At 42.0% G+C, this 23787-nt stretch overlaps 3 protein-coding genes across 14 annotated transcripts, besides 1 other annotated feature; 2 read left to right on the top strand and 1 right to left on the bottom strand.

Annotated features, from left to right (window-relative positions):
• The first annotated feature begins 6 nt into the window (after nucleotides 1-6).
• Nucleotides 7-16995, top strand: Stat92E (Signal-transducer and activator of transcription protein at 92E). Of its 11 annotated transcripts, none has more exons than NM_001275830.1 (10): nucleotides 7-237; nucleotides 10226-10638; nucleotides 10765-11795; nucleotides 11864-12343; nucleotides 12402-12659; nucleotides 12718-12918; nucleotides 12983-13097; nucleotides 13603-13773; nucleotides 14855-15124; nucleotides 15773-16625. In NM_001275830.1, exons 2-9 carry the CDS (start codon nucleotides 10514-10516, stop codon nucleotides 14907-14909), a joined length of 2436 nt encoding a protein of 811 aa, NP_001262759.1. In that variant the 5' UTR covers nucleotides 7-237; nucleotides 10226-10513; the 3' UTR covers nucleotides 14910-15124; nucleotides 15773-16625. The 11 variants fall into 11 exon arrangements, with proteins under 11 accessions (NP_001262759.1, NP_996242.1, NP_996243.1 ...); NM_001275831.1 differs by lacking the exon at nucleotides 7-237 and adding an exon at nucleotides 1211-1597 and having other exon boundaries at nucleotides 12962-13097; NM_206520.2 differs by lacking the exon at nucleotides 13603-13773.
• Nucleotides 4745-4806: a mobile genetic element.
• Nucleotides 16996-17016: 21 nt separating the features above from the next.
• Nucleotides 17017-17356, bottom strand: MtnD (Metallothionein D). The gene is given in 2 exon segments (NM_176518.2): nucleotides 17017-17210; nucleotides 17277-17356. Coding segments are annotated over 2 exon segments (135 nt in total). The 5' UTR covers nucleotides 17302-17356; the 3' UTR covers nucleotides 17017-17100.
• Nucleotides 17357-17613: 257 nt separating this feature from the next.
• Nucleotides 17614-18297, top strand: MtnE (Metallothionein E). Of its 2 annotated transcripts, none has more exons than NM_001300498.1 (2): nucleotides 17614-17708; nucleotides 17789-18297. In NM_001300498.1, the coding sequence occupies exons 1-2, from the start codon at nucleotides 17684-17686 to the stop codon at nucleotides 17887-17889; spliced, it is 126 nt and encodes a 41-aa protein (NP_001287427.1). In that variant the 5' UTR covers nucleotides 17614-17683; the 3' UTR covers nucleotides 17890-18297. The 2 variants fall into 2 exon arrangements, with proteins under 2 accessions (NP_001287427.1, NP_001189254.1); NM_001202325.2 differs by having other exon boundaries at nucleotides 17789-18037.
• Nucleotides 18298-23787: the final 5490 nt, after the last annotated feature.

Genomic DNA, 23787 nt, shown 5'->3' with positions numbered 1-23787 from the left:
ATAACATCTTTTGCGGGGGTGCTGTATATCGAAATATGCTGGTAGTCGCGTTCGCAAAAATTCGAGTGCTCGCAAAACGAAAACAACGTAAATTTAGTGCGTTTTAAAAGTGATAATTAAGACTATTTGCCCTGGAATTAGGTGGCCCAACAGCCGTGAGCTGCAGGCGGTGTTGTTTTAAGGATAAAAAGCGTTTTTCCCCCAACACCTGCCATAACCAAAAAGGCAATCTGAAAGGTGAGTGATTTGCTGTGCTGCGCCGATTGTGGAATGGATTAATTATTTAAGGCCTATTGATTAGACGGGGCACAGCCTTAAAAAAACCCCTCTCCGAGCACCAACCCTCTTCATTTAAAGAGGGTCGGGGGTGGCATTCTCATGCTCGCTTGTTGCTGCGCACAACAGGTGAAAATTCAGAAGTCGCGTATGTTTATATGCAGAATACACAAGAGTTGGCAAAAGACCATTAATTGTGCTTCTCTGCGTCTGGGGTAACCTTGACTTTCGGTGGACAAATCAATCAAATGCAATTAATTACACCGCCAGCGGTGCATATGTGTGGGTGGCAGCTCGTGTGTGTACAGACAACATGCGCACTCATATCTGCGGCGCCACAATGATGCGAAAATGGGTGTAAACCCCCTTTGATAAATGTTTGTTTATCGCAATTAGCTTCGCAAATTGTTTATTCTTTAGCAGCCGACAGTGCTGTTAACTTAACAGGGGTGCGAGGGTTGCACTTCGGGTTATCAGAGTTTTCCACCATCAAATTCATTTTACTTCTAAATAATAACTTCAATCAACTTATTTTTCTTTAATTAACTCACAAAGTTTAGTGGAATATTAGCACGATAGAGATATATATTTCGTAACTTGTTTAGTCTTAATGTTTCTTTTAGAACATCTTTACGAAAAATCCTAAATGCTATTTGTTTAATTATGTGCATTCCAAGTCAAAAATTTATAAGTAATAACAATTCAAAAATTTTGTTTTACCATAGTTATCGAGCTTTGGTCCCTGGTTGTTAACAATATTTTACTGCGCTGCTCTATAAAATTAAATCAACTTATTTTCTAATTAGAATTTCCTATCTTCCCGGTTTGGCAGAGATTTATCAGAATCGATACCCACTGTTAACAGCGATTGTTCACATGTGTTCATCGTCCGATAGTATCGCATGTGGATCGCTTTCGCTCCAACTCTAGAGACGCGGCAGTCGTTTTTTAGCCACTATAGGGAATTGTTCGAATGCGGAGCAATTTTCAAATGCGCAACCAGTTGAATTCTTTTGCAAGTGCACTTTGTTTTCAAGGATTCGTTTAACTGATAGGATTTCCTTTGGTCGAGACTCTAGTTTTTTTTTCTAAATTCTCAGTGCGTGTGCGGGTGTGCATGTGCGTTCCGTCTCCCTCGCACTGCGTCGTGTGTGTAATGTTTGTGTGTGCGTGAAGCCAGCGCGATTTAAAAATAAAACGGCAAATACATAATAAAAAATATCGAAGAGCAACAGCGGCAGGCGTACCAATACAAACTAACCGATACCAGCCAGCCGTGTGTGTTTACACAGTGTTGTGCGTTGGTGTTTGTGTACCAAAGGTAAATAGAAATAGGAGAAAAAGAGCAACAAATTTACGAGTGGTGGGGGGTACGTATATAAATGCGTGTGTGGGTGGGAGGACTCCGCTGCAAATGTGCACTGCGCAAATAATGTGGGTGGGCGTGTGGTGGTTCCGCAAGGCCTTCACGAAGGTTCTCTGCCTTTTGGCCACAAATTCGATGCACCATCATCATGTGTTTCCACTTGACGCTTTATTTATACATCAACAAAATACCCACACACATGCACATGTGTTCTTCACGCTCCTGTTTCCCGGTCTTCTTCTTCCCCGTTCATTGTTGTTTCCTGGAAAGCCCATAAAAACAAAGGCAACAAGAATTTCGAGTGCAATAGCACAAATGGCAGCAACAACAACACTGATATCGAGTATATTAGCTGTTCCCCATCTCACCGTCCCACTCGCTCCCTTGCACAGCGAGAAAGCGAGGCTATAAAACTAAAAATTATATATATTTAATGTCCTCTGTTTAAAAAATTAAGCTTTTTTGTATAAATACATAATACAATTTTTTGTATAAGGCATTGGTAAATTAATCCCATGTGTTGGGGCCCGATTCAACACCTGGTATCACAACATTTGGCAACACATATTTAACTGTTACTCTAGCACTATTTTTTCAAGTGTCTGACGTACGGGGCCCTATCATTCTCATATTCACATGCTACTCTTGCTTTCATACGTCGCCGACTTCTGCGCGCTCAACACTTTTATCTTGCTCGCTGTCGTCGGTCGCTTACTGCCCCCTCCTCCGTCGCGGGCTTCCCCTCTCTCCACCATGACTTCTTGGCCTGGCTATAACCCGGCTGGCTTCTACCACTTCGGACAAATTACGATTGTCAGCGACGCCGACGTTAGCTAACCCCTTGGCGTTTCACATTTGATAAACCCGATCGCATTGCTGTGGACACCGTAGATTATCATTGGTCATAGTGGGTCCTCCAATCAATGGCCAGGTGGACGGTCAACTTACATAGGTTAGTTGGCAGAGGGGTTTCTTCGTTTATGTCAACTAATAAAACGCATACATTATATAACTACCATTATTTATTAACAGTGGTTAAAATCATTAATTTTATAGATGAAAGGGAGATACAATATAATATTGTACTTTATTCAGAATTGTATTTACGGTCTGAGAAACTATATTTTACATTTAAAGTTCACCCTGAATTGAAATAAAGTAGTAATGTGGCTTTTATATATTGAAAATATATTGTATATAGATTCGAATGAACAGATATACTCTAAATGCCACGATACTTAAAACTATAGGGTGCTCAAAGTTCGTTTCCCCAATTAGTTCTTCTATATCGTGTTGGAACTCACTCCCGTCAGATTTGAACATATGTATTTATGCAGCAAAGTTTATCGCCACCAATCCAGTCCACCACATGTGTTTAAAGTTATTTCTGGATCTTCGATATAGGCAGTGCTAATTATTGCGCTATTATGCGAATCACTATCCTCAAGCGCAAATCAAGCCGGCTTCTTATCGGCGACTCTCGTTATTTACTTTGTTACATTGACACCTCGTTATCAAAGTCGTTTATTGCGTTGCATTTCATTGTCGTAAATGGAGCACTCTGCTGCGCCTTCAATAGATTGGGGGCCTACTGTACTTACACATATTGTGCCTGCTTATCGCTGGCAAAATGCTTTTCTGGTGGTAGTAGATGGCCCCCGAACTAGCGAATCAAAACTTCAATCTATAGTTTCTGAGGAAGTTACTTTGAGGAACTTACTACAACGTATTTTACAAATATTTTTGTCAATATGCCCAATTATCAAGTTTGAAACCCGAAAATCTGTCTAGCTCGTAATCAAAGCTGTACTTATTATTAAAAAATTAAAGATCATATTTATTTATTACTTGAAAAACCCAAATCATTGGTTATGGAAATATTGACCCTAATGCTAATTAGTTTTTGAAAAACAAATAAGTAATATAGAGCAGTAAAAAATGGATTCAATAGAGGATTAATACATTTCTGCGAATCTTTTGTTGCACTCCGCTGATAAGGAGTCCCATTTATTGGAATTTTGCTAAGACTTTACAGTTAAGCAATAAAAGACAATGTTTGGTAGCTGTATTGTTTGATAACCTGACTGACTTCAGTCGAATAATCACTTTTCGAACCATTGAGCACCAACACAAGACTGATAACTGAGTGATACCCAACCATGATTGTATTTGTATTGCAGATGACAGTTTGGACAAATATTCCTTAATTACTTTATTTTTTGACAAATAGACTTGAGCACATATTTTATGAGCTTAAGATCGGTGGGATTTATGAACAGATAAGTGAGGTCATCGGGGCAAGTGTGACAACAAACATTGATCTGTTCGCGGAACGAGCATTATGTGGTGATAAGAAACCGTGTGCCGACACATTACTTAGCTCAATATAACCCAATCGATCCGGTGTTTCTCGTTAGACGAAACAAAAGCCGACAAACATCGTGCAAAATGTCAGGCGAGCAGCAACGATAAATGATTACTTAAATAATACTTGGTGTGGCAAAGTGGTGGTGGTGGGGGGGCTCACTTTGGGCTCGGTTGGGGGTGGTGCAACGGCGAGGTTTCCATTGTCGATGTACGGCGTACACCCACACAACCACGAGGAAAAGAACACTGAGGCATGCTTATTAAACTTTTATGAGTACAAAAACAAATACCACAAACGACTCTCGTTTCTCACAGGGCAATCGTAAGTGTGTGCGTTGTTTATAAAAAATTGAACAAGAAAAATATAAAATGAACGCGGCTGGCTGGCACAAATGTCGAAGCAGCAGAAAGCAAAAAGCAAAAAGCGAAAAGAACAGCCAGGAACAACAAAGGCAGCACACCCGCGCTTGGGTGTTTGCAATCGTCGGTTTTCGAAGTGGTCAGAAATGCTTGGACGCCATACTAAGGGCCGAGGAAATTGTAGTGACCCCAACCAAAGCTCTACGGGCATAACAATCCCAACTTTGATGTCATGCCCATACAAATTTTCCCCCCACAGAGTGCATGACTAATATTCAAATTGGTGTGTCCAACTCAAAGAACGCGAATTTTTATAAAGTTATATGCCAACACTTTTATGGTTTATTTAAATAAATTGTATTATTGCTAACATATGTATGAACGTCGAGATCGCTAGAACTTTAAAAGCTAAAAGGTTTTGCTATTGGACATACAAATTCTACGCCCACAATATTTTGTATTTTATTATTAACTATTTTTATTGATATTTCAAATGAATTTTGAATTCCCATTTTATTTTATTGTGCAGAACGTATGCTCCATACAAAAAGTTTGATTCCGCGCAACGAGGTATCACTGTCCCAACTTACCTTTTATGATACGTAGTTCCAACCAGTCTTATCAGTGCCGGGCTGCTGCCATAAAACTTTCCACTTGCCGCACTTGGATTCCTTGGAGCTTTTCAATTCGCATGAAAATGGGAATCTTTTCTATCTGCGGCTATATCTTATTTATACGCCCACTTTGCAGATAACACGTTTTCCAGAATTTTCGCTGTGGCAATAGGCCAGATATTGTGTGTGCATACTGCTTACGGGGATTATTCTCCATCTGAATCTGCAGATTGTTTATCCCAAAAAATTTCGCATCGCACATATAGAAAGATAAACAAAGTGGCTCGGTGTGTGGAGTAACGATTGCCTGGTGCTCGAAGACGATGAGTCATCATCCAACCAAATGCTTATCTAAAATGCGCCCATTCGGCATTTTTTCTAGCTCGGCATATTAATCACACGACTAAAAGTGCAACTGGGCTGTTTCCTCTTTCTTCCTCCCCCCTCCCCTGTCTATCATGCCATTTCTCATCGTATTTCTGTGCTGTTTGTGATTCGCTTTTTGTTTGCCCGGACGGCAGCGAAAAGTCAACTTTTGAGTGGGCAGCTGGCCGGCGAGAGCTTGTTGAGAATCTGTATCTCGTGCGCACAGATACAAAAGTATCTACACATGTCCGTACAAATAGGCAAACACAATCCGTTGGTCAAGAATGTATGTATGCCATAACAATTGGCACTCAATTGTAAATGCATATTACTATGAACTGTGGGTTTTCCCCCGGCGAACGCTGAACTGACTTATATTTTTCTTAGATCCGCTGCTTTACATGCACACAGCCCACAACAAACAACGGATGCAAAAAGCAGCCCAACCAGTTCGCTTTTCACTGCAATTGGCAAACCACTTTCATTGTATGCACTGGTTTTTCATTGTTGAAAACTCAAGGCTCAAGGTCGCAGGAGGCACTAGTTTTTTCTGTGCGCATACTGCTTAACTGTGAAGCTAGGTAGATTATAAAAAATTAATTTAGTTCTCAGAATTTTGGAATTTCCCATTGGTACATGCTAGGATGGATAGAAACTGTCAAACTTCCGGGTGCTAAGAAAGCGTTTTTTTTTGTTTAGATATGTATATATTATACTATATATGCATTGGATATACGGCGATTCTTCGAATGCTCTTCTTCGATAGACGTCAATGCAAATTCAAGTTTTGCAACTGAAAACATTTTTGCTGTCGAGAGATCGAAATGAATTTATATACATACATTTAAAAAATGGAAAGAGCTTCGTTCGTTACACATTTGTTGTGCTTGTGGTCGAAATATACTCGTGTTTGCGCGCTTGAGGCGCTTTTGAGGTCTGTGGAGGTCTGTTGTATACACGTTTTTAACCCCCTAAAGCCGGCCAGCCGCGGTCATTTCTCATTCACCTCTCCATTTGGCGCAGAAGCCCCTGTGGACATGTGTGAACATTTACAACCGCGTATAAATAACGCCGACTAACATATTTGCCTGCAACCAACTAAGTATACTTCGCATTTTACCTCCATCTCCCTCTACCGACTAAACAAACTCACATTCTATATGTGGTCTATATGGCGCTATAAATCGCTAAAGTTGGTGGGGTCGTGCGGGGGAGATGGGTTCAGTGGGTAACTACCGGTTATCGCGGCTTTTGCGGTAAACTTAATGCCGGCCGATGTTTTAGCTACAAAGCAAGGCGAAAAACACGCATCATAATAATAAACGATGATTTTTCTTTAAAAATTCATTATATTTCGCTATTCGAAATTACACGTTTCCTTTTGTGCACATCTACTTTCCAAGTTGTTCCGAGAATTGTAGCCAAAAGCATGCTACTAAGGGTTATACAAATCAGAAAAAAAAAACCATCACACACTTTCACACAATTAAAATATAAACATTTTTGATTTGATAAAGTTTTCATGCGCTTGAAATTGTGCAAGAAGCGCATAATTCTTATTTAATTTAAAACCAACGTTTGAGGCGCTTATCGCAGGAAGTTCGATAATGCAAACATAAGTAGTGAGTATTAATAATGGCATGATAAATATAATAATGTTATTATATATATTATTTCTTAGCATTATGCACAAGGTCGCGTTTCATAAATTTTCTACAACTTGTAGTTCAATTCTTGAATGAGCTATTTAATTAAAATATTTTTTTTCGTACTGTGCTTTTTCGCTGACGTCACGTGCTGGAGATATTTTTCGCTTTCAGCGCAGTCAATAGCGAAACTTAAAAATGCCGCAAAACTTTTTTATCGCGTCTGGGTTTTTGCTTGGTTTGTTTAGCCTTTGTTTTTGTTTTCATTCAGCGTTTGCTGCTCGTGCGGCGGCTAGCGGAAAGAAAACTGGATTTCTTGGGAGCATCATCAGTACAGAATCAAAACACATTCAAAACCAAAAAAGGATTTGACTCGATATCAATAAGTTGTTAGTTACTAAGTTGTATAAAAATGCACTTCTGACTTGAAATGCTCTTAGTTTGGCTTAGATTGGACGCCTATATACTTTAGGTTGTCATGTCGATTTGGTCCCAAAAGACAGCACATGGCCAAAAACTATAGCGATATAGAGCCCCCCGAGAGAGGCGGTGGCCACCCAGTCATCCATCCATGCATTTTTGGCTCTAATTATGGGGTGTGGTTGGTTATTTCCTTGATAATATACACCGGCGTTTCATCATTTGTGGCCCTCGAAGAGGCGATGTGCGTAAATTAACATAATAATTCCATTAACCGAATTTCATAATGATATCTTTGTGGACAAAGGCATTTTTCGCAAACGGCGGTCAATAGTTTCGCAGTTCCTAATAAACGAAAACTCCAGTCGCTTTTCCGCGAAGCCGTTGAGGGCTATTTGAAGTTAGTAAATTGACCGATAAGTGCCTGGTTAGGTTTTCCACCTAATCCATACGCAATCTTTCATGGCAATTGATTCATCGATGCCTTTTGGTCAATGCGCTATCAGAGCATGGTAATAATATATGAATATGGCAAATTTCCAGCAAACACTGATTATTCGAACTACTTCAGCGAAATTTTCATATCATTCTTAATGGTTGGCCATACTTACTTTGTCATTCACGTTTGCGCCTTATCAAGTGAAAAGTTTCGGGTATAAAAGCGGGCAGTCAAATTAACCAAACCCTTAGTTGAGCTCATTCAATCGATCGGTAAACACCTGTAGACAATTCATAACTTCACTTATAACCATTAATTGTCGTGATTTGTTATTGCTCTGATAGAAATACGATCTCTCCCCATTGTGTCAATACGGCGATTGGCTATCGCATAGCAAATTGTTTGTAAACAGTCTGCTCACAGCCACCTGACAGCCACTGCTCGACTCAGATAACCCAAGTGAGATCAGGAACAGTTCCCCATAAAACCGGCTAATCGATACGAGAAATCAAAACATCAGCCAGATCGAGGCTTTACTTTTGTTTCGTTCGAAGCTTTTCCATCGATAACCCTCGTTGCGGGTGTCTCACCTCGGATGCAATTGTGTGTCTCTAGTATTTTTTTCAGCTTTTCACGCTGATAACTAATGGAAAAGTACTTCTAAGGCCGCAATTCGACGGTACTCCTAATAAGAATAAACAAAAAACTATTTTTGCCAACTTGACTGAGTTTATTCCAGCTGACTTGGCACATTAGAGGCATCCGAAGCAAACCAGAACCTTGAACCACTTTACTGTGGACTAAAAATGCCGAAGGGCACAAAAAGAAAGAGCAGCCAGCAGCACTGACTTATGAATAGAAAGAAACCTGCCTGCGGGCGAATCCAAACTACCTTTTACCACCACACACCGCACAGTCGCATTGGTTCCGTCTACCTAAGCTGACTGACTCCCTGACTCTCGTACCTAGTGAGCCGCACATCCGAACTCGAATGCGGTTCCTGGGGGTCAGGTATCGGTGCGACCTGTTTTGATCATCCACCTCCTCCATCCCTAAAGTCCCTTCGCTTGGGCTGCATTTTCGGGCTTGTTTCGGCCATTAGATCCTTATCTAATTTTGTTGCCTGGTCTGGAGTCGCCTGGAAGTGGACTGGTGGACTGGTTTGCCTTGTTTACACCACTCTTTCAACTTCTTCGTTTTCTTGGGCCATTCATATTTGCTACGTGAGCGTCGCGCTGGCCTTTTTTCCGGGTAACTACAGAAATTAGCGTATCGACCACAAAAGCAAACACGTTTCGGTTCGGGTTTGGCTTTCAGTTTGGCTTTCGGGTTTGAGAGTCTGGACCCTGCGTCTGGATTACCGCTCATTTACGGTCACGTTTCGACGACAAGGAATTGTCGCCGGTGGTGCGGACTTGGCTAAGAATCATCGCGGCACAAAGGAGAAGGGTTCGACCGGTTGCCAACGACGTCGGCACCGCCACCGCCACCAGGCTGCCTTATCAGCACTATTTAGCATGGCCATAAAGAGTCATATTCCCCACGGATCGCACTCGGACTCGGACTCGCCCGGTGGTGCAATTAATTTTCACACCTGTTGTTCGGTTCGCCTCGAATTCACCTCACGCGTTGGTTTGGTTCGTTTTTTTGTTTACTTTCTCACTTGCGTGTGAGCTGGTTTTTCTCGGTGTGTTTGTCATTTGCAATAATTTTTTGTTATGGTAATAAAAGGTTAAAGCCAGCATGGTCGCATTCATTGGGCTCTTTACCGCGCTCATAAAGCCATGTTCTATGAGCTCACGACACGGCTGGGAGATCTGCTTCCTCCTCTGAAATTATACAGATAATTATATTTCCATTATCTAAATTGAAAACATTTCATTCGGTAGTGGAATTATTTAAGAAACCTAACGTAAACAAAACTGTGAATATTAACGTACGTAAAAAGAGAGGTTTTCCTTTTAAAATTTGAGTTTTGAACAATGTAAATATGTTTCGAATGTAAACAAGTACAATTATCAGTTCTTTATGATGTGTAACACTATGGAAGGCGTAACAAAGATGTGTTACTGATTAACATTTACTTTACCTTTCGATATGACACAAACATGACTCTGCTTGTTGTTAATATTTGACCGAGGGGAGACCCAAAGCTTGAAAGATAAGTCAACAATTGGCCGTCTTTATGGGATACTCGTACTCGATGCGAGCTGCAGTGCAAATATTGTTAAAAGTCAGACTGGGGTCGCATCTAGGAATCGCACAAAACCATAGCCGTCATCACATCACATATTAATCTAATATTAGGAGACATTATCTTGCCTAAACATCGCACTTACCCTCATATGTACATATGCTTGTGTATTTATAGTTTCCTCCTTCTAACCATATTAAATTCAAAACAAGTCAGAAAAACACGATCTAGTTCGCATGTATGCGAGTGCATTTTATGGACGCCTCAGACTCATTTGCCTGTGGAAACCAGCAGGACATTGATCGGCCCAAGAGCCAGCTCATAAAGTCCCAGAACAGAAAGTGAATCCGAGCCAGAATCAGAAACACCCCAACCGTTGCACTGATCACCATACACATTCAGCTGTCACAGCTTAGCATACAAAATCACTATACCATCATCATATCCATCGGGTAGAGCAAGAGCATGAGCTTGTGGAAGCGCATCTCCAGCCATGTCGACTGCGAGCAGCGTATGGCGGCTTACTACGAGGAGAAGGGTATGCTCGAGCTGCGCCTCTGCTTGGCACCCTGGATCGAAGACAGGATAATGTGAGTAGAGTGGGGAGTTGGGGGTGATGGGGTCGATTAAAGACAGCAGCAGCTTACGAACGAATAATAAGTACGCTTAAGTCTTTTTAGAAAGCATAATCTTATGAAACTCTTTTACCCCTGTAGGTCCGAACAAATAACGCCCAACACTACCGATCAGTTAGAGCGCGTGGCCCTAAAGTTCAACGAAGATCTGCAGCAAAAGCTTCTATCCACGCGCACCGCCAGCGACCAGGCCCTCAAGTTCCGGGTGGTGGAGCTTTGCGCCCTCATCCAACGCATCTCCGCCGTTGAGCTGTACACGCATCTGCGCAGCGGTCTACAAAAAGAGTTGCAGTTGGTCACCGAGAAGAGCGTGGCTGCAACCGCAGGCCAATCAATGCCGCTAAATCCCTACAACATGAACAACACGCCCATGGTTACCGGGTACATGGTGGACCCCAGTGATCTTCTGGCGGTGTCCAACAGCTGCAATCCTCCAGTTGTTCAGGGCATAGGACCTATCCACAATGTGCAAAATACAGGCATTGCCTCCCCAGCCCTCGGTATGGTCACACCCAAGGTGGAGCTGTACGAGGTGCAACATCAGATCATGCAGTCCCTCAATGAGTTTGGCAACTGTGCCAATGCCTTGAAGCTGCTTGCCCAAAACTACAGTTACATGCTAAACTCCACATCCTCGCCGAACGCAGAAGCTGCCTACAGAAGTCTTATCGATGAAAAGGCGGCCATCGTACTCACAATGCGTCGCAGCTTTATGTACTACGAATCGCTGCACGAGATGGTCATACACGAGCTCAAGAACTGGCGCCACCAACAAGCGCAAGCCGGAAACGGAGCTCCCTTTAATGAGGGCTCCCTGGATGATATCCAGCGCTGCTTTGAGATGCTCGAGAGCTTTATCGCACACATGCTGGCTGCCGTTAAGGAGCTGATGCGCGTACGTCTGGTCACCGAAGAGCCGGAGCTCACACATCTGCTTGAACAGGTGCAGAACGCGCAGAAGAACCTGGTATGCTCTGCCTTTATCGTCGACAAACAGCCCCCGCAAGTGATGAAGACCAACACACGCTTCGCAGCGTCTGTGCGTTGGCTAATCGGTTCTCAGCTGGGCATTCACAACAATCCACCCACAGTCGAGTGCATCATAATGTCAGGTAAGAATAATGAGTGATTTCTCTGCTGCTCAGTGTACATGTCTAAAGTTTATAATTCTTATTCACAGAGATCCAGTCGCAACGGTTCGTTACGCGCAATACACAGATGGATAATAGTAGCCTATCCGGTCAATCATCGGGCGAGATTCAAAACGCCTCTAGCACTATGGAGTATCAGCAAAACAACCATGTTTTCTCCGCCAGCTTCCGAAACATGCAGCTGAAGAAGATCAAGCGGGCAGAAAAGAAGGGCACTGAGAGCGTGATGGACGAGAAGTTCGCCCTGTTCTTCTACACCACCACCACCGTGAACGATTTCCAGATCCGTGTGTGGACCCTGTCCTTACCGGTGGTGGTTATTGTGCACGGCAACCAGGAGCCCCAGTCTTGGGCTACCATTACTTGGGACAATGCATTTGCGGAGATTGTTCGCGATCCCTTCATGATTACCGACCGCGTTACCTGGGCCCAGCTGTCAGTCGCGTTGAACATCAAATTCGGATCGTGCACAGGGCGTTCTCTGACCATTGATAACCTTGATTTCCTATGTGAGTAGGATCTCCATTATTTGTTGATGATCGATCTTTAATTTCGTTGTTTTTACAGACGAGAAACTCCAGCGTGAGGAGCGGTCTGAGTACATTACGTGGAACCAATTCTGTAAGGAGCCCATGCCCGATCGGTCCTTTACATTCTGGGAGTGGTTCTTTGCCATCATGAAACTCACCAAAGATCACATGTTGGGCATGTGGAAAGCAGGCTGCATTATGGGCTTCATCAACAAGACCAAGGCTCAGACTGATCTGCTGCGTTCAGTCTATGGTATCGGCACTTTCCTGCTCCGTTTCTCCGACAGCGAGCTCGGTCAGTTAAAATAACTTACCTATTTGATATAACAAAAAATAAATGTTATAAACTACAGGTGGAGTCACTATCGCCTACGTAAACGAAAATGGACTGGTCACCATGCTAGCGCCATGGACTGCACGGGATTTCCAGGTGCTGAACCTGGCCGATCGCATTCGAGATCTGGACGTGCTTTGCTGGCTGCACCCTAGCGACCGCAATGCGAGTCCCGTGAAGAGGGACGTCGCCTTCGGTGAGTTCTACTCAAAGCGTCAAGGTAAGAATGCAATCAAAGGTACACGGTCCAACACCCTAATCAGAGCCCGAACCCCTCGTTCTAGATCCTGTGACCGGTTATGTGAAGAGCACATTGCATGTTCACGTTTGTAGAAACGGAGAGAATGGATCTACTAGTGGAACACCGCATCATGCTCAGGAAAGCATGCAACTGGGAAAGTAAGTTTTGGAAGCCAACGCCACAGCCAAATCGATCGCCAACAGCCACAACAAAAAACAATAAACCATTTATTACCTATTGCGTTTATACTTGGCTTCAAAGCTTGAGTGGAGAGATAATTTTTGGGCCGAGATTATTGTTAAAGCCTCTATGTCATGGCTGATCCGCCCTTTTTGTTTTTGCTTGTTTGCTTTACATTGATTATGATTATGTTTTTGACCAAAAAGTTTAATCAGATTGCAATACTTTGAATTCGTAAAAAAAACGTTGTAAAGGGGCAAAAAGTCGAAACCGAAAGCGTTTGTTCCTGACTAATCCGAACCTGAGGCTCTTTTGCTAACAAACTAATAAAACTAATTGGATACTCTTTCTGAGCTCTTTGATAAGCTCTCCATTTCACTCGTCTCTACTTATTTGTACTTACACAGAAACTTACCTACCCAACTCTTTGTTTATTTTCATTTTCCACCTTTTGCGGCTATTGATTTTTTGGTGATGGTTCAGTATCTCGCCACAAAGCGGCATCACTTTCTATAGCCCAGCCCGACTTGAGGAATCAGATTCCGATGCTAGCGAAACGGCCGAGGCCCTAGAGAGAATTGTGATAGGCGCTCAACCCAACGATCCTGTGATAAGTGAAATCACTGATGCCTTATTGACGAGCAACTATAGACAGTACGTTTACTATTAATGATCTTATGCTGTGCCACCGCCTGCACCTGATGGCCGGGTACTGGGCGCTAGTTGATTGTGCCATTTACCGAAAGGTATAACATTTTAGCTAAGTTTCGCATTCAAATCACTCAATTCCGATCATTGCAACCCGTTCACTTGTTGATACTTCCCGCGATCTTCGTCCGCATTCACACACGCCCTAATAGCGCTCTCATCCGATCGATCCGTCCTGACCATCATCTCCCAGTTCCTCGTTCAAATTGCAATTGGCTACTTCATTCTTATACCATTGCATCGCGTCAGTTTATCCTTGATTCATGAATTTCATATGGGCTCTCTCGAATGAGATAACTAACTATACTCGTATGCCTAGTCGTTCGCAATTTAGTTTTAAGAGACTTGATTACTTACGTTTCGTTTTGTGTTAAGTGATTCTTTTATATTTTTCACTTTATGTTCAAAGTATTGCCATCTTATTAAACTTTTCAGCCACAACTCGATCAAATTTGTAAGACATTTGCAAAAATTAAAAAAAAAGTGCCCTCTAACCTTTATCTTTACCCTTTTCTTATTTCGCTTTGAACGCAGCTTGCAGAATAGCACCATCATGCACCTATAAATCTGATCTTAACCAATCAGTTTCAGATTGAAAAAGATAAACTAATACAATTGACAAGTGTTTAAAACTGCTAATTGCTACACTAGATATAAAATACTCCTGTGTGGCCCTTTGTAAGGGTTGTTGTTCGATTACTTGCATGTTCGTTGCTGTTGTCACTTTTATTACGAACTTAATCTCAATTTAATGTTATTGTTATTATATTGAATGTTAAGTGAAACTTTCACTCTCAATTGCTGGGGATTAGCTTCCATTAAAGCTTGCGCAACATTTCCCAAGTACAAATTTGTAATAAGTTCAACATTTTTGTCATTTCATTCTTTTATACCCTCATCTAATGCATCCATCCCACCTTTTCCTTGGACCGCCTGCATGATTTTGATTTTAAAACTTTCGGTTCATTATTATTTATTAACGTTTTCTTTTCTAATTTTACACAACTTTGTTCGAAAACTCTTTTAGTGGTGACTTTGGAATGGCGGACTTCGATACGATTACAAACTTTGAGAACTTTTGAAACTATAACCACTATAGAAGCCTACGTATAAACGAAATCAGATAAACTCCTGAACGTGTGTCGCTATCTTGGAAGTCCGACGATGACGATTCCGCCACCTCAACGATTGCAACGATCTGGCGCATGACTCATTGTGCTAATCGAAAGTTTTATTTAATGTTATCTAGATGTAATTATTAGATTTGGGAATGCATCGTAGTGGAAGGTTTTGTTTGGTATGTATTTTATCTCTTGATATTTATTATTTCACCACCAAACACAATTAAGCGCACTAAGATTTTGCTAGGCCTTCGGGTCAGATCGAAAAAGAACGAAACAAGTTGTATTCAAATGTTAATAAGCAAGTGAATAGATACAAAAAAATATATATATTGTCACGAAGAGGTTTATTATGCTACGTACTAAATGTTCGCGATTGTCCAGTTAATTGTTAATCGTATTTTGAGCGTTATTCGTCGTTTTATGCTATATACAAACGTTATACACAAATAAACTAGAGAAAGGATATGGATTCCGGCACGGAAGTTAGCTGGTTTCAATGGTCATGGATCCGTTTGCTTTTTAAGACTAGCTAGAAGAGTTGAGACTTCTTTTAAGACTAGCTAGAAGAATTGAAACTTCGTACAGGGAACGAAACAAATTACGAATTTACATGCAGAATATCTATATATATTTATATACGTATATATGTACACAAGCGCTTTCTTGCCGCAGATGGTGAAACTATTTTTAAAAACCAACTTAGCTGCGTATTTTAAATGTTACTCGTGTACCTACTACTTGCGACTAAAAACTATTAAGAACTATTTTCGTAGGTTTTCGTTTATACATTTTATATTGAACTCTTACCTTTTTCCTTGCAGCTTTTTGTGAAACGCCAAAACACAAGAACAACATCAACATCAATAAGATCTAGCCGATCAATGCATGCAAATTGAGCACCTCAACACAAACACCTTCAGCTCACAGCCAGAACATTGTCTATATAATATATCGTGATTATGATTGTGTCTGACTTATGCAAAATTTAGAATTTCTGTGTTGTATAAACCTTTGGAATGTGTCCGCACGTTGTTTTATATTTTTATATATATCTTTTATATATGTATACATATGATTTCAATTTGTGCACTATGACGTGTTCGTCTGTGACAAAGCATTACGTTTAGATGATACTGACAAAATAATCGGTTTAGTTAGTGAGTAACTATTTGTTGAATCTAAATTTTTGATTTTGATTTTAATTTTATGGCCTAATTTTAAAACTTTGATATACAATTTAATTCGCGTGCTAAGCCTATGTTAAACGAAAGTGGAAAAACAATCAACGAGAGCAGCAACGCAGGGATTGATTGCTTTAATTTTAGTTATAATCTAAGTAAGATTGAATTGCTTTATGTAACCCCATCCTTTATTGGCTTCCAATGCTGAAAATGCGCAAAAATTTGAACTAATCAATGTATATTTTTTTGAAACTTGTTTGTTTGAGTCATCAGGGCAGAGTTTGCAATGCATTTCAAATGCGCCACATGCGATTGCCTTTTTAGTCAGCTATTAGAGACACGAGGACCATATTACGTTTGTTTGAGAGATCGTAAACATAATCATTTATGTATGTAAACAACAACAATAACACAATACTACACTTAGCTTTGTACGTGAACCTTAAGAATTTTATAAGACTTAAGTACACCCCAAATAAATATACAATTCAATAAACTTGAAACACTTAAATGCGAACGGGAGCGGATTTCCTTTTGTGTACTCACAATTTGCGAAATCAAATGTAATACTGTGTACGTAATGTTTTAATGTTTAATTGTGAAAGCTATTGCACACACACACATTCCCCAAAAACTATAAACAAACAGCACAAAACACACAAATACACACGAGAGAAGCTCGCCAAAAACAATGTTGATATTTGGATACTATTATTTGATTGTCCTGTTCTCACGGTGTACTTGAACTAAATGTGTACATTGTGTAAGTGTTTTAAATGTAATTTCGAACGCTAATTGGGTGTGCAATTTCTAAAGCTAATGTGGGAAATAACTAAAGAACTATTCTTGTCAAAATGGCCAATAAAGATTTGATTTTAAACATTAGTTTCAATTGATTGTGTATTTTATTTCGTTGTCATGCCAAAGGGTCTTTCATCACACAGATGAGCTCGAGATGGGTCCTGTATCTAGTTTTTGGTGGAGCAGCACTTGTCCTTGGGTCCGTTCTAGCAGGAGCACTGGCACTGCTGGCTGCAGGCGCAGTTGTCACCGCACTTGGTGGCGGAGCACTGGCAGTCTGAGGATTAAGTAGGGAAGTTAGCAACCGCACTTGTTTAACTAGTATGATTACTAGTACACTCACTTGTTCCACAAGCCTTGCAACCCATTTTGTGTTAAAATATTTTGTTGTTGATTATATTAAAATAAACTTGATTCACTTAGCCGTTAGCTAGCACTGTTTGATGACTGTCGACTGGCGGTCCAGCATTCTTATAGAGCTTTCACTGCTTTGCGCACCAAAAAAATCAATTCCTGTTATCAGGGCGTGTGCAAATCGCTTTATCATCGCCGGGCAGAAAAATGCTTTTGCGCACGCCGATCGACTTGCACACGGCTTTCTTATCTTATCGGGCAGAACGGCCCACAGTTTCGATTGGACTGGATCGGGTATAAAGAGGAGGATTTCCCAACCAGAAGGCATCAGCAAGTTCAACAAGCTTCTAAGACTCGGAATTACCGCAGTAAATAAACAAAAAACAAATCAACAAGATGCCTTGCAAGGGATGTGGAAACAGTGAGTACCAGTCACCCCAAGTGGGAAAACTTATATTTTATAAAGTAATACTAATAGAATGAACTCTCCACCTCTACTAGACTGCCAGTGCTCAGCCGGAAAGTGCGGAGGTAACTGCGCCGGAAACAGCCAATGCCAATGCGCCGCCAAGACGGGAGCCAAGTGCTGCCAGGCCAAGTGATGGCCGGATCCATTTGGATTAGGTTAAATAGTCTCTAATAGTTGTTACAAACCCCTGCCTGACGCTGAATAAAACCCATTATAATGTTGTGCTTATCTTAATTTAATATTACTATTAATTATTGCGAAATGTTGCACTTTAAATCCTTTCAAAAATTGAAACAGAAAAGCTTCGTTATTGCAAATTGTTACCTTCTTAATCCAGGTCGTCATGCAGTTAACAGTGATTCACATTTTTTGGCAACAATATTGAATCCTTAACATTATAAATCGTATTATAAATTTATTGTGCCTGCTTCTAAAGTAGACTTTAGAGCTACTCATGCATAAAAGTAGAAAATAACTGAAAAAATGTTCAGGCATTTGTGACGGAAGTCTTCATTTCAGGCCCCACTTTGGGCATAAGTTTATAATCTACGGGGTTTATTTAATTTGCAGCGAAGCAAAACAGCTCGCTACCACTTTCTATGGCCCATTTAGCCAAGTGTGGTTAGTGTGGTTGGCTGTGGAGCAGGTGCGTTAGTTGAAGGGCCATCAGCCGACAGAGAAGGGGACTCGAGTCGCCGCAGTCTTTAAATGTGCAACTTGGAGGGGCCTCTGCTGGCAGTGGCGAGCAGCGAATGCATGTCTGAGTGCCACAGTCGTGTCCTTGCCACACTGCTCGGAGGAGTCCTCTAGGATGCGTGCTGTAAACAGGTTGAAATGGCAGGATGGCGCAGGCAAGTGGTTAAACATCTGGCAGATTGAAAGCCGAGAATGACACGCTCTCTGTCTGTCTGTCAATTCGCATCCGAAAGATGCATTAAGCGCGCTAATTGCAGTTGACAATCTTATTTAACAGGCAGTCGAATTTGGGGAACTGCCGGTTCCGGAGTCCAAGGTAATCTAGTTGGATATCCTAGGAGCTTGGCTCTTGGCCGAAATTCCCATTTCAGCGATTTAATATCGTTAAGCGGCGGAAATGGAATCGCGCCAGGTAACTGCTCACTGCTAACTGATTTTTGCTTTGCCGGTCTTTTCCGCCAAGTCATCAAAGTTAATTCGTATGGGTGGAAGTTTGAGCTATGATGTTTTTACAGCCATTTCCCGCTTCGAAATGCCAGTCAGCCATTTTCCCTTGTTTTGCTCTATTTGCTTTGTTTTGCTTCCTGGCCGGAAATTCGTGTCACACCATTTGCCAGCTGCTGCCTGATAAAGTGACACGTCGACATTGAAAGTTGCAGGCTGCAAGTGGGTCACGCGATGCGTTTAAATCTCGGCTTAGGGGGCGCATACGCGGTCAAAGCAGTGACGCACACGGGACGTATACGCGATGAGCACTCTTAAAGCGCAAACGCAAACAGTTAATTACGACATTAAGTTTTCATGTCGCAGCGAAGTGAAACGGAGCAAAGCGGAAACAACTGCAATGCGGGCACTTCGTGAGGACTTTGTCGCCAGGCGAAAGGCGAAAAAGGACGAGGCGCCCGGCGCATCACTTATGCATAAGAACATTTTAACTTTTCGCTGGCCACTTTCGACCCTCGACGGGATCAGGGTTAAGGAATAAGGGATCGGGTAATGCAGAATATACGCTACGGTACACGGTATTCCGGAAACAGGGGACAAAGGACACGGGCTCGTGTTTATCTTTGCGTGTGAATCTCGCCTCCTGGCGACAGTGTAAAGTTGCTCTACGGTGAAATCAAATTATCCACACAAGTGGCGAGAAGTTTTTGGCAGGCAACGAAACATAAATTAATGAAATGCACAAAAGCTGTGAAGCCATCGTGGTGTCACCCGCCCGCCCGTTTTGTGTGCAAATATTCTTAATAATTTATTACAATTTGTTTGCTAAGCGCTTCGAAACTTTCTTGAACTTTTCAACATAAATTAACAGATTAGTCGGCAGCCGTCGCGTCGAGTGGCAGACTCTATGCTCCCTCCCCCGCCAACCAAATTTAAGCCAGGAGGCGGTTGACCCAAAAGCCCCAGGAAAACCCAAACAGACTGGGCCCAGACAGGTCCGGCCTCAGTTTTGGCTCAGCTGTTCCGGTGTCCCTGCGTTAATTTCCATCTCCCAACGAGCTGGGAAAACTTTGCACCAGCACGCGCACAGAGGTGCGCTTGTGATCCAACCGCTGTGGCTAACACTATAAATCTTGGCAAATTTGCAAATCTCTCCAGCCGCCTATTGTGGCATGGTGGTCCAGAGCCTGTGGGGGCATGGTTTCACACATTCACCATAAAGTATTCATTTTTAATTCGTTACATTTGCTGACCCCTAAGCGAAGTATCTGCACATATGTATATGTAAGGGAATAACTCTTCGACTTTTAAAATAAAGCTATTTCAAATCGATTGCAGTCCAAACTGAGAATATTTAAGTGGCAGAGCAATTGTAATGCTCAAAGAAGATAAGATAATAAATAATTTATTACTCTATTTGTATTTAAAAGTAAAATTCTTCTTTTGATTTTATTTTGTTAAGGCAAACAGAAGTATCCAATGGTATTGAGCATTAAGGGACGTACTTTCACTGTAGTTCAATAAAGTTATTTATTTTCGTTTATTGCTTTTCTCAAACCTTTCATCACCTTAAGCATTTAAGTTGGAAAATAAAAACTGTCGACATAGACATTCATTTGATATGGTTGTTCACGTTCGTGTTGGAAGTTGGAGTCCCAGGTGCGTAATCAAACAGGACCACCCACCACCTATCAGGTGGGTGGCCTTGGGGGCCGCTCGTCTGTCAGGTCGCTTATCAATCGCTTTGGCGGCACTTTTCCATTTTTTTCTCGACTCGTGTTCAGTTTTCGGTTGCCACTGATTTCCCCAAGCACTTTAAGGCCATGACACCGGGTTCAGGGTTCATGGGTCGTGGGTCAGGGTGCAAGTAAATGTGTCACCTCATGTGATTGCCATAACTAAGGCCAAGCAAATCCATTAGGGCGGCACATCCTGCGGTTGCAGGAAGTCCTTTGCCCTTTGTTGACAGCAATTTCATATGCACGACTGCACCATTACACAATGTGTCACCCATTGCAAAGACAAAGGCGGGCCCAGGATACGCCTCCAATCCCCGATCTGCAGTACCCGCCTGTCCATTCGCCTGTCAGTCAGTCGAGCCAACAAACAAAATTACAGTTTTGTCCTTGTTGACCATTAGATTTATTATAAAACTTTAATGCAACTTTCGCAGCACATGCACATACAGTTGTATGGGTGTGTTTGAGTGTATGTGTTAATGCCGTAATGTTGGTAATTAAGTGAACATGGCAAGCGCCCTGACCTGGCAGCTGTCCAGTATCAGTATGTACATATCGTGTTCTGGCAACCGCCCCCCTTTAAAATCCATCCCTGCCACCTGTCAGTTGCAACCCGAGAATTTCAGAGGAAGAAGAGCGCAGGGCTCCAGGATTTCAGAGCTTCATGGACTGCATGGGTCACAGAAAAATGCAGAGTGTCAGCGACGATTTCAAAGCAGTTCCGAATGCCATCCGGTCGGTCCGTGCCTCATTAGCTAACTGTGCACGTGCACAAATCAATTTGGCCCTGCCGAGCTCTCCCTTTTGCAGCCAGGCTAAAAACAATCATACGACGCGTTGTCCAAACGGCAATCAAAGTCAACTGCTTTCACTGGTGAAGGAAATCTCACACTGGACGGAAACTACGTTGTGGAGCATATGTTCCTTTGGTCTTGGTGAGAGCTGAAATTTTCAAATATATTTCTCTCTTTTATAATCTATTTGAATAATAGATACTAAAGATAACTACAATAGCATAACAAGCATTTTGATATTTAAAGCTTTGGGATAAAATGTTAAATTCCCTTTTTTAATTTATATTTAAATTAAGCTTTGGTGGGAGAGTAAAACGAACCACATTGTGACATGATGAGACGTAGCACGTTGTCATCGTAAAAAAGTCTCAATTGGTATACCCTAAGTTGGAGTTTACGAGCCGAATTAAGATGAAATGTTTTTCTGAGTGCAAATACAGTTAAAGTACGAGGTTGTCGTGGTATGTTTTAATAAGCAATGGCTTAGGAGGATTCAGAAGGATGCCACATTGGGTGCTTCAGTTGCGCGCCAAGCAGCCAGCCAGTCAGCCAGAAGAACCCCAAGATTGCTTCAGTTTCGGTAAGTATAATGCAGTTTTTGCCCACACACTCAGTCAGCTGATGCTTATCTATCGCAGTGCTTGCCAACCGTACTGATAAGTGCACTTCATGATGCTCAAATTATATGGCTGCCTGGGAACGAGCGCCATCAGCATTACGCCCATGGAGCACAAACATATTCACATTGTTGCACAGGCTATTAAACACGGCGGGAGCGGTGGGAGGGGGGAGAAATGCATTTTTAATGCAGCGCAAATGTGGCAAGTGCTTGGCCGGGCTTAGAGCTTGCTTGCTTTTAGTTAACCAGAATTCGTGGTGCAGCTGGGTGTGCTGTGCATGCACCATCATCCATTGGCAAACTTTGGACCCAATTAAACACCAATTAGTGGGATGAGGGGGGACTGCTGAAGTTTCGGCTTAGCAAAACTTTTGATTTTTTTCGGCAGCGATTTTCCGACCCTTGCTCTGCGCCTATTTAACGACCTTCGATTGAGCAGCTCAAGTAGAGGCTCGTTTTCACGTAGTCCTCGTTTTAATTGTAAGTGGCTCTTGAGGACAGTCGGTTGGAAAATTAAATCAGTGCGAACTACTCTAAAGTAGTTGGAAACAATCACGTGACCTGGTTGCCCAAAGCCCGGAGGATAATGTCATAAATTAATCAACCCATGTGGACGGACCGCAAGCCGCAAGCTGAAGCTGTTTATTGGATGGGTAAACAAAGAGATTAGGCACAGGGAATAATAATTATTCTAGGTTTATAAATATAGCATCTTTTGAAGTTTAGAAACTGAAAATTACCGACTTTTAAAATTTTACATACTACATTATACATTCAGTGGAAATTGTTTCAATATTAATTTTAATAAGCATACTATAGTTTGTTGTGTATTATCTCGAGTTTCTTATAATTTAAAAATTTTTAAAATCTAAATTAACATACACATTTAAATCTAAATTAGCATATATTACATTTGATTTAGTTGATTATGCCCTCTTATACCTTTTTGTTTTTACTAATAGTCTATGGCGGCTAAAGAATCAGCCACTTGGCAATTAATTTTTGTGCTAGCTTATGTGGCTGTGTATTTATTTAATTGCCAGCCAAACAGCAGGCACGTTGAGTCAACACGGGAGTCGAGCTGCTGCTCGTAATCTAAATCCGCCATCCTCCAACCTCCAATCTGCATACAAATCCCGGCCACGAAGTCAATTTGCATACACCGAGATGTGGCCGCAATTGGGTGACTCCATGGTATACATAGCTCCTTGGCGATGGCGAATCGAACTCTTCGGTGCCGGGAGCCGCCGATTCTGACTACTCACTCCTAATCAGTGGCTGGAAAACAGCATGCATCACGTACTCGAGTCATTTCCACAGGACCCGCCAGGAGTCCACAGGATGCAATTGGATGGCCCGTATCGACAACAATGGCAGCGGCCCAAAAACAAACCGAATCGAGTGCTCGGCAGTAAAAAGCGAATCCGCCGGGCCAAAAGTAGATCAACCAAATAGAAAGGCACTTCTGTTGCCGAACCAAACGGAGCGACAAAGGCACAATGTCCATGGCAAATGAGCAGGAAGCAAATACGAGCTGCTTTCTGAACCTATTTGGTATGTAGCATGGTGGCTAACTCCGCAATTTCGGGATGTTCAGCTAATTTTGGCTACAGGAAATCCAGCGACTCGAGTCCATTAACAATTTCAATATACTTTACAAACAAAAACACAGGCATCGCTGACTAACCGCAATCTCTTTCCAGTGCTCCCCGCCTTTACAGGGATATATGTTTCGGCAC

Source organism: Drosophila melanogaster, chromosome 3R (assembly GCF_000001215.4).
Source record: "Drosophila melanogaster chromosome 3R".
Taxonomy (NCBI): domain Eukaryota; kingdom Metazoa; phylum Arthropoda; class Insecta; order Diptera; family Drosophilidae; genus Drosophila; species Drosophila melanogaster.
The sequence above is the reverse complement of the archived record's forward strand: the minus strand, read 5'-3'. Positions and strand labels throughout refer to the sequence as shown.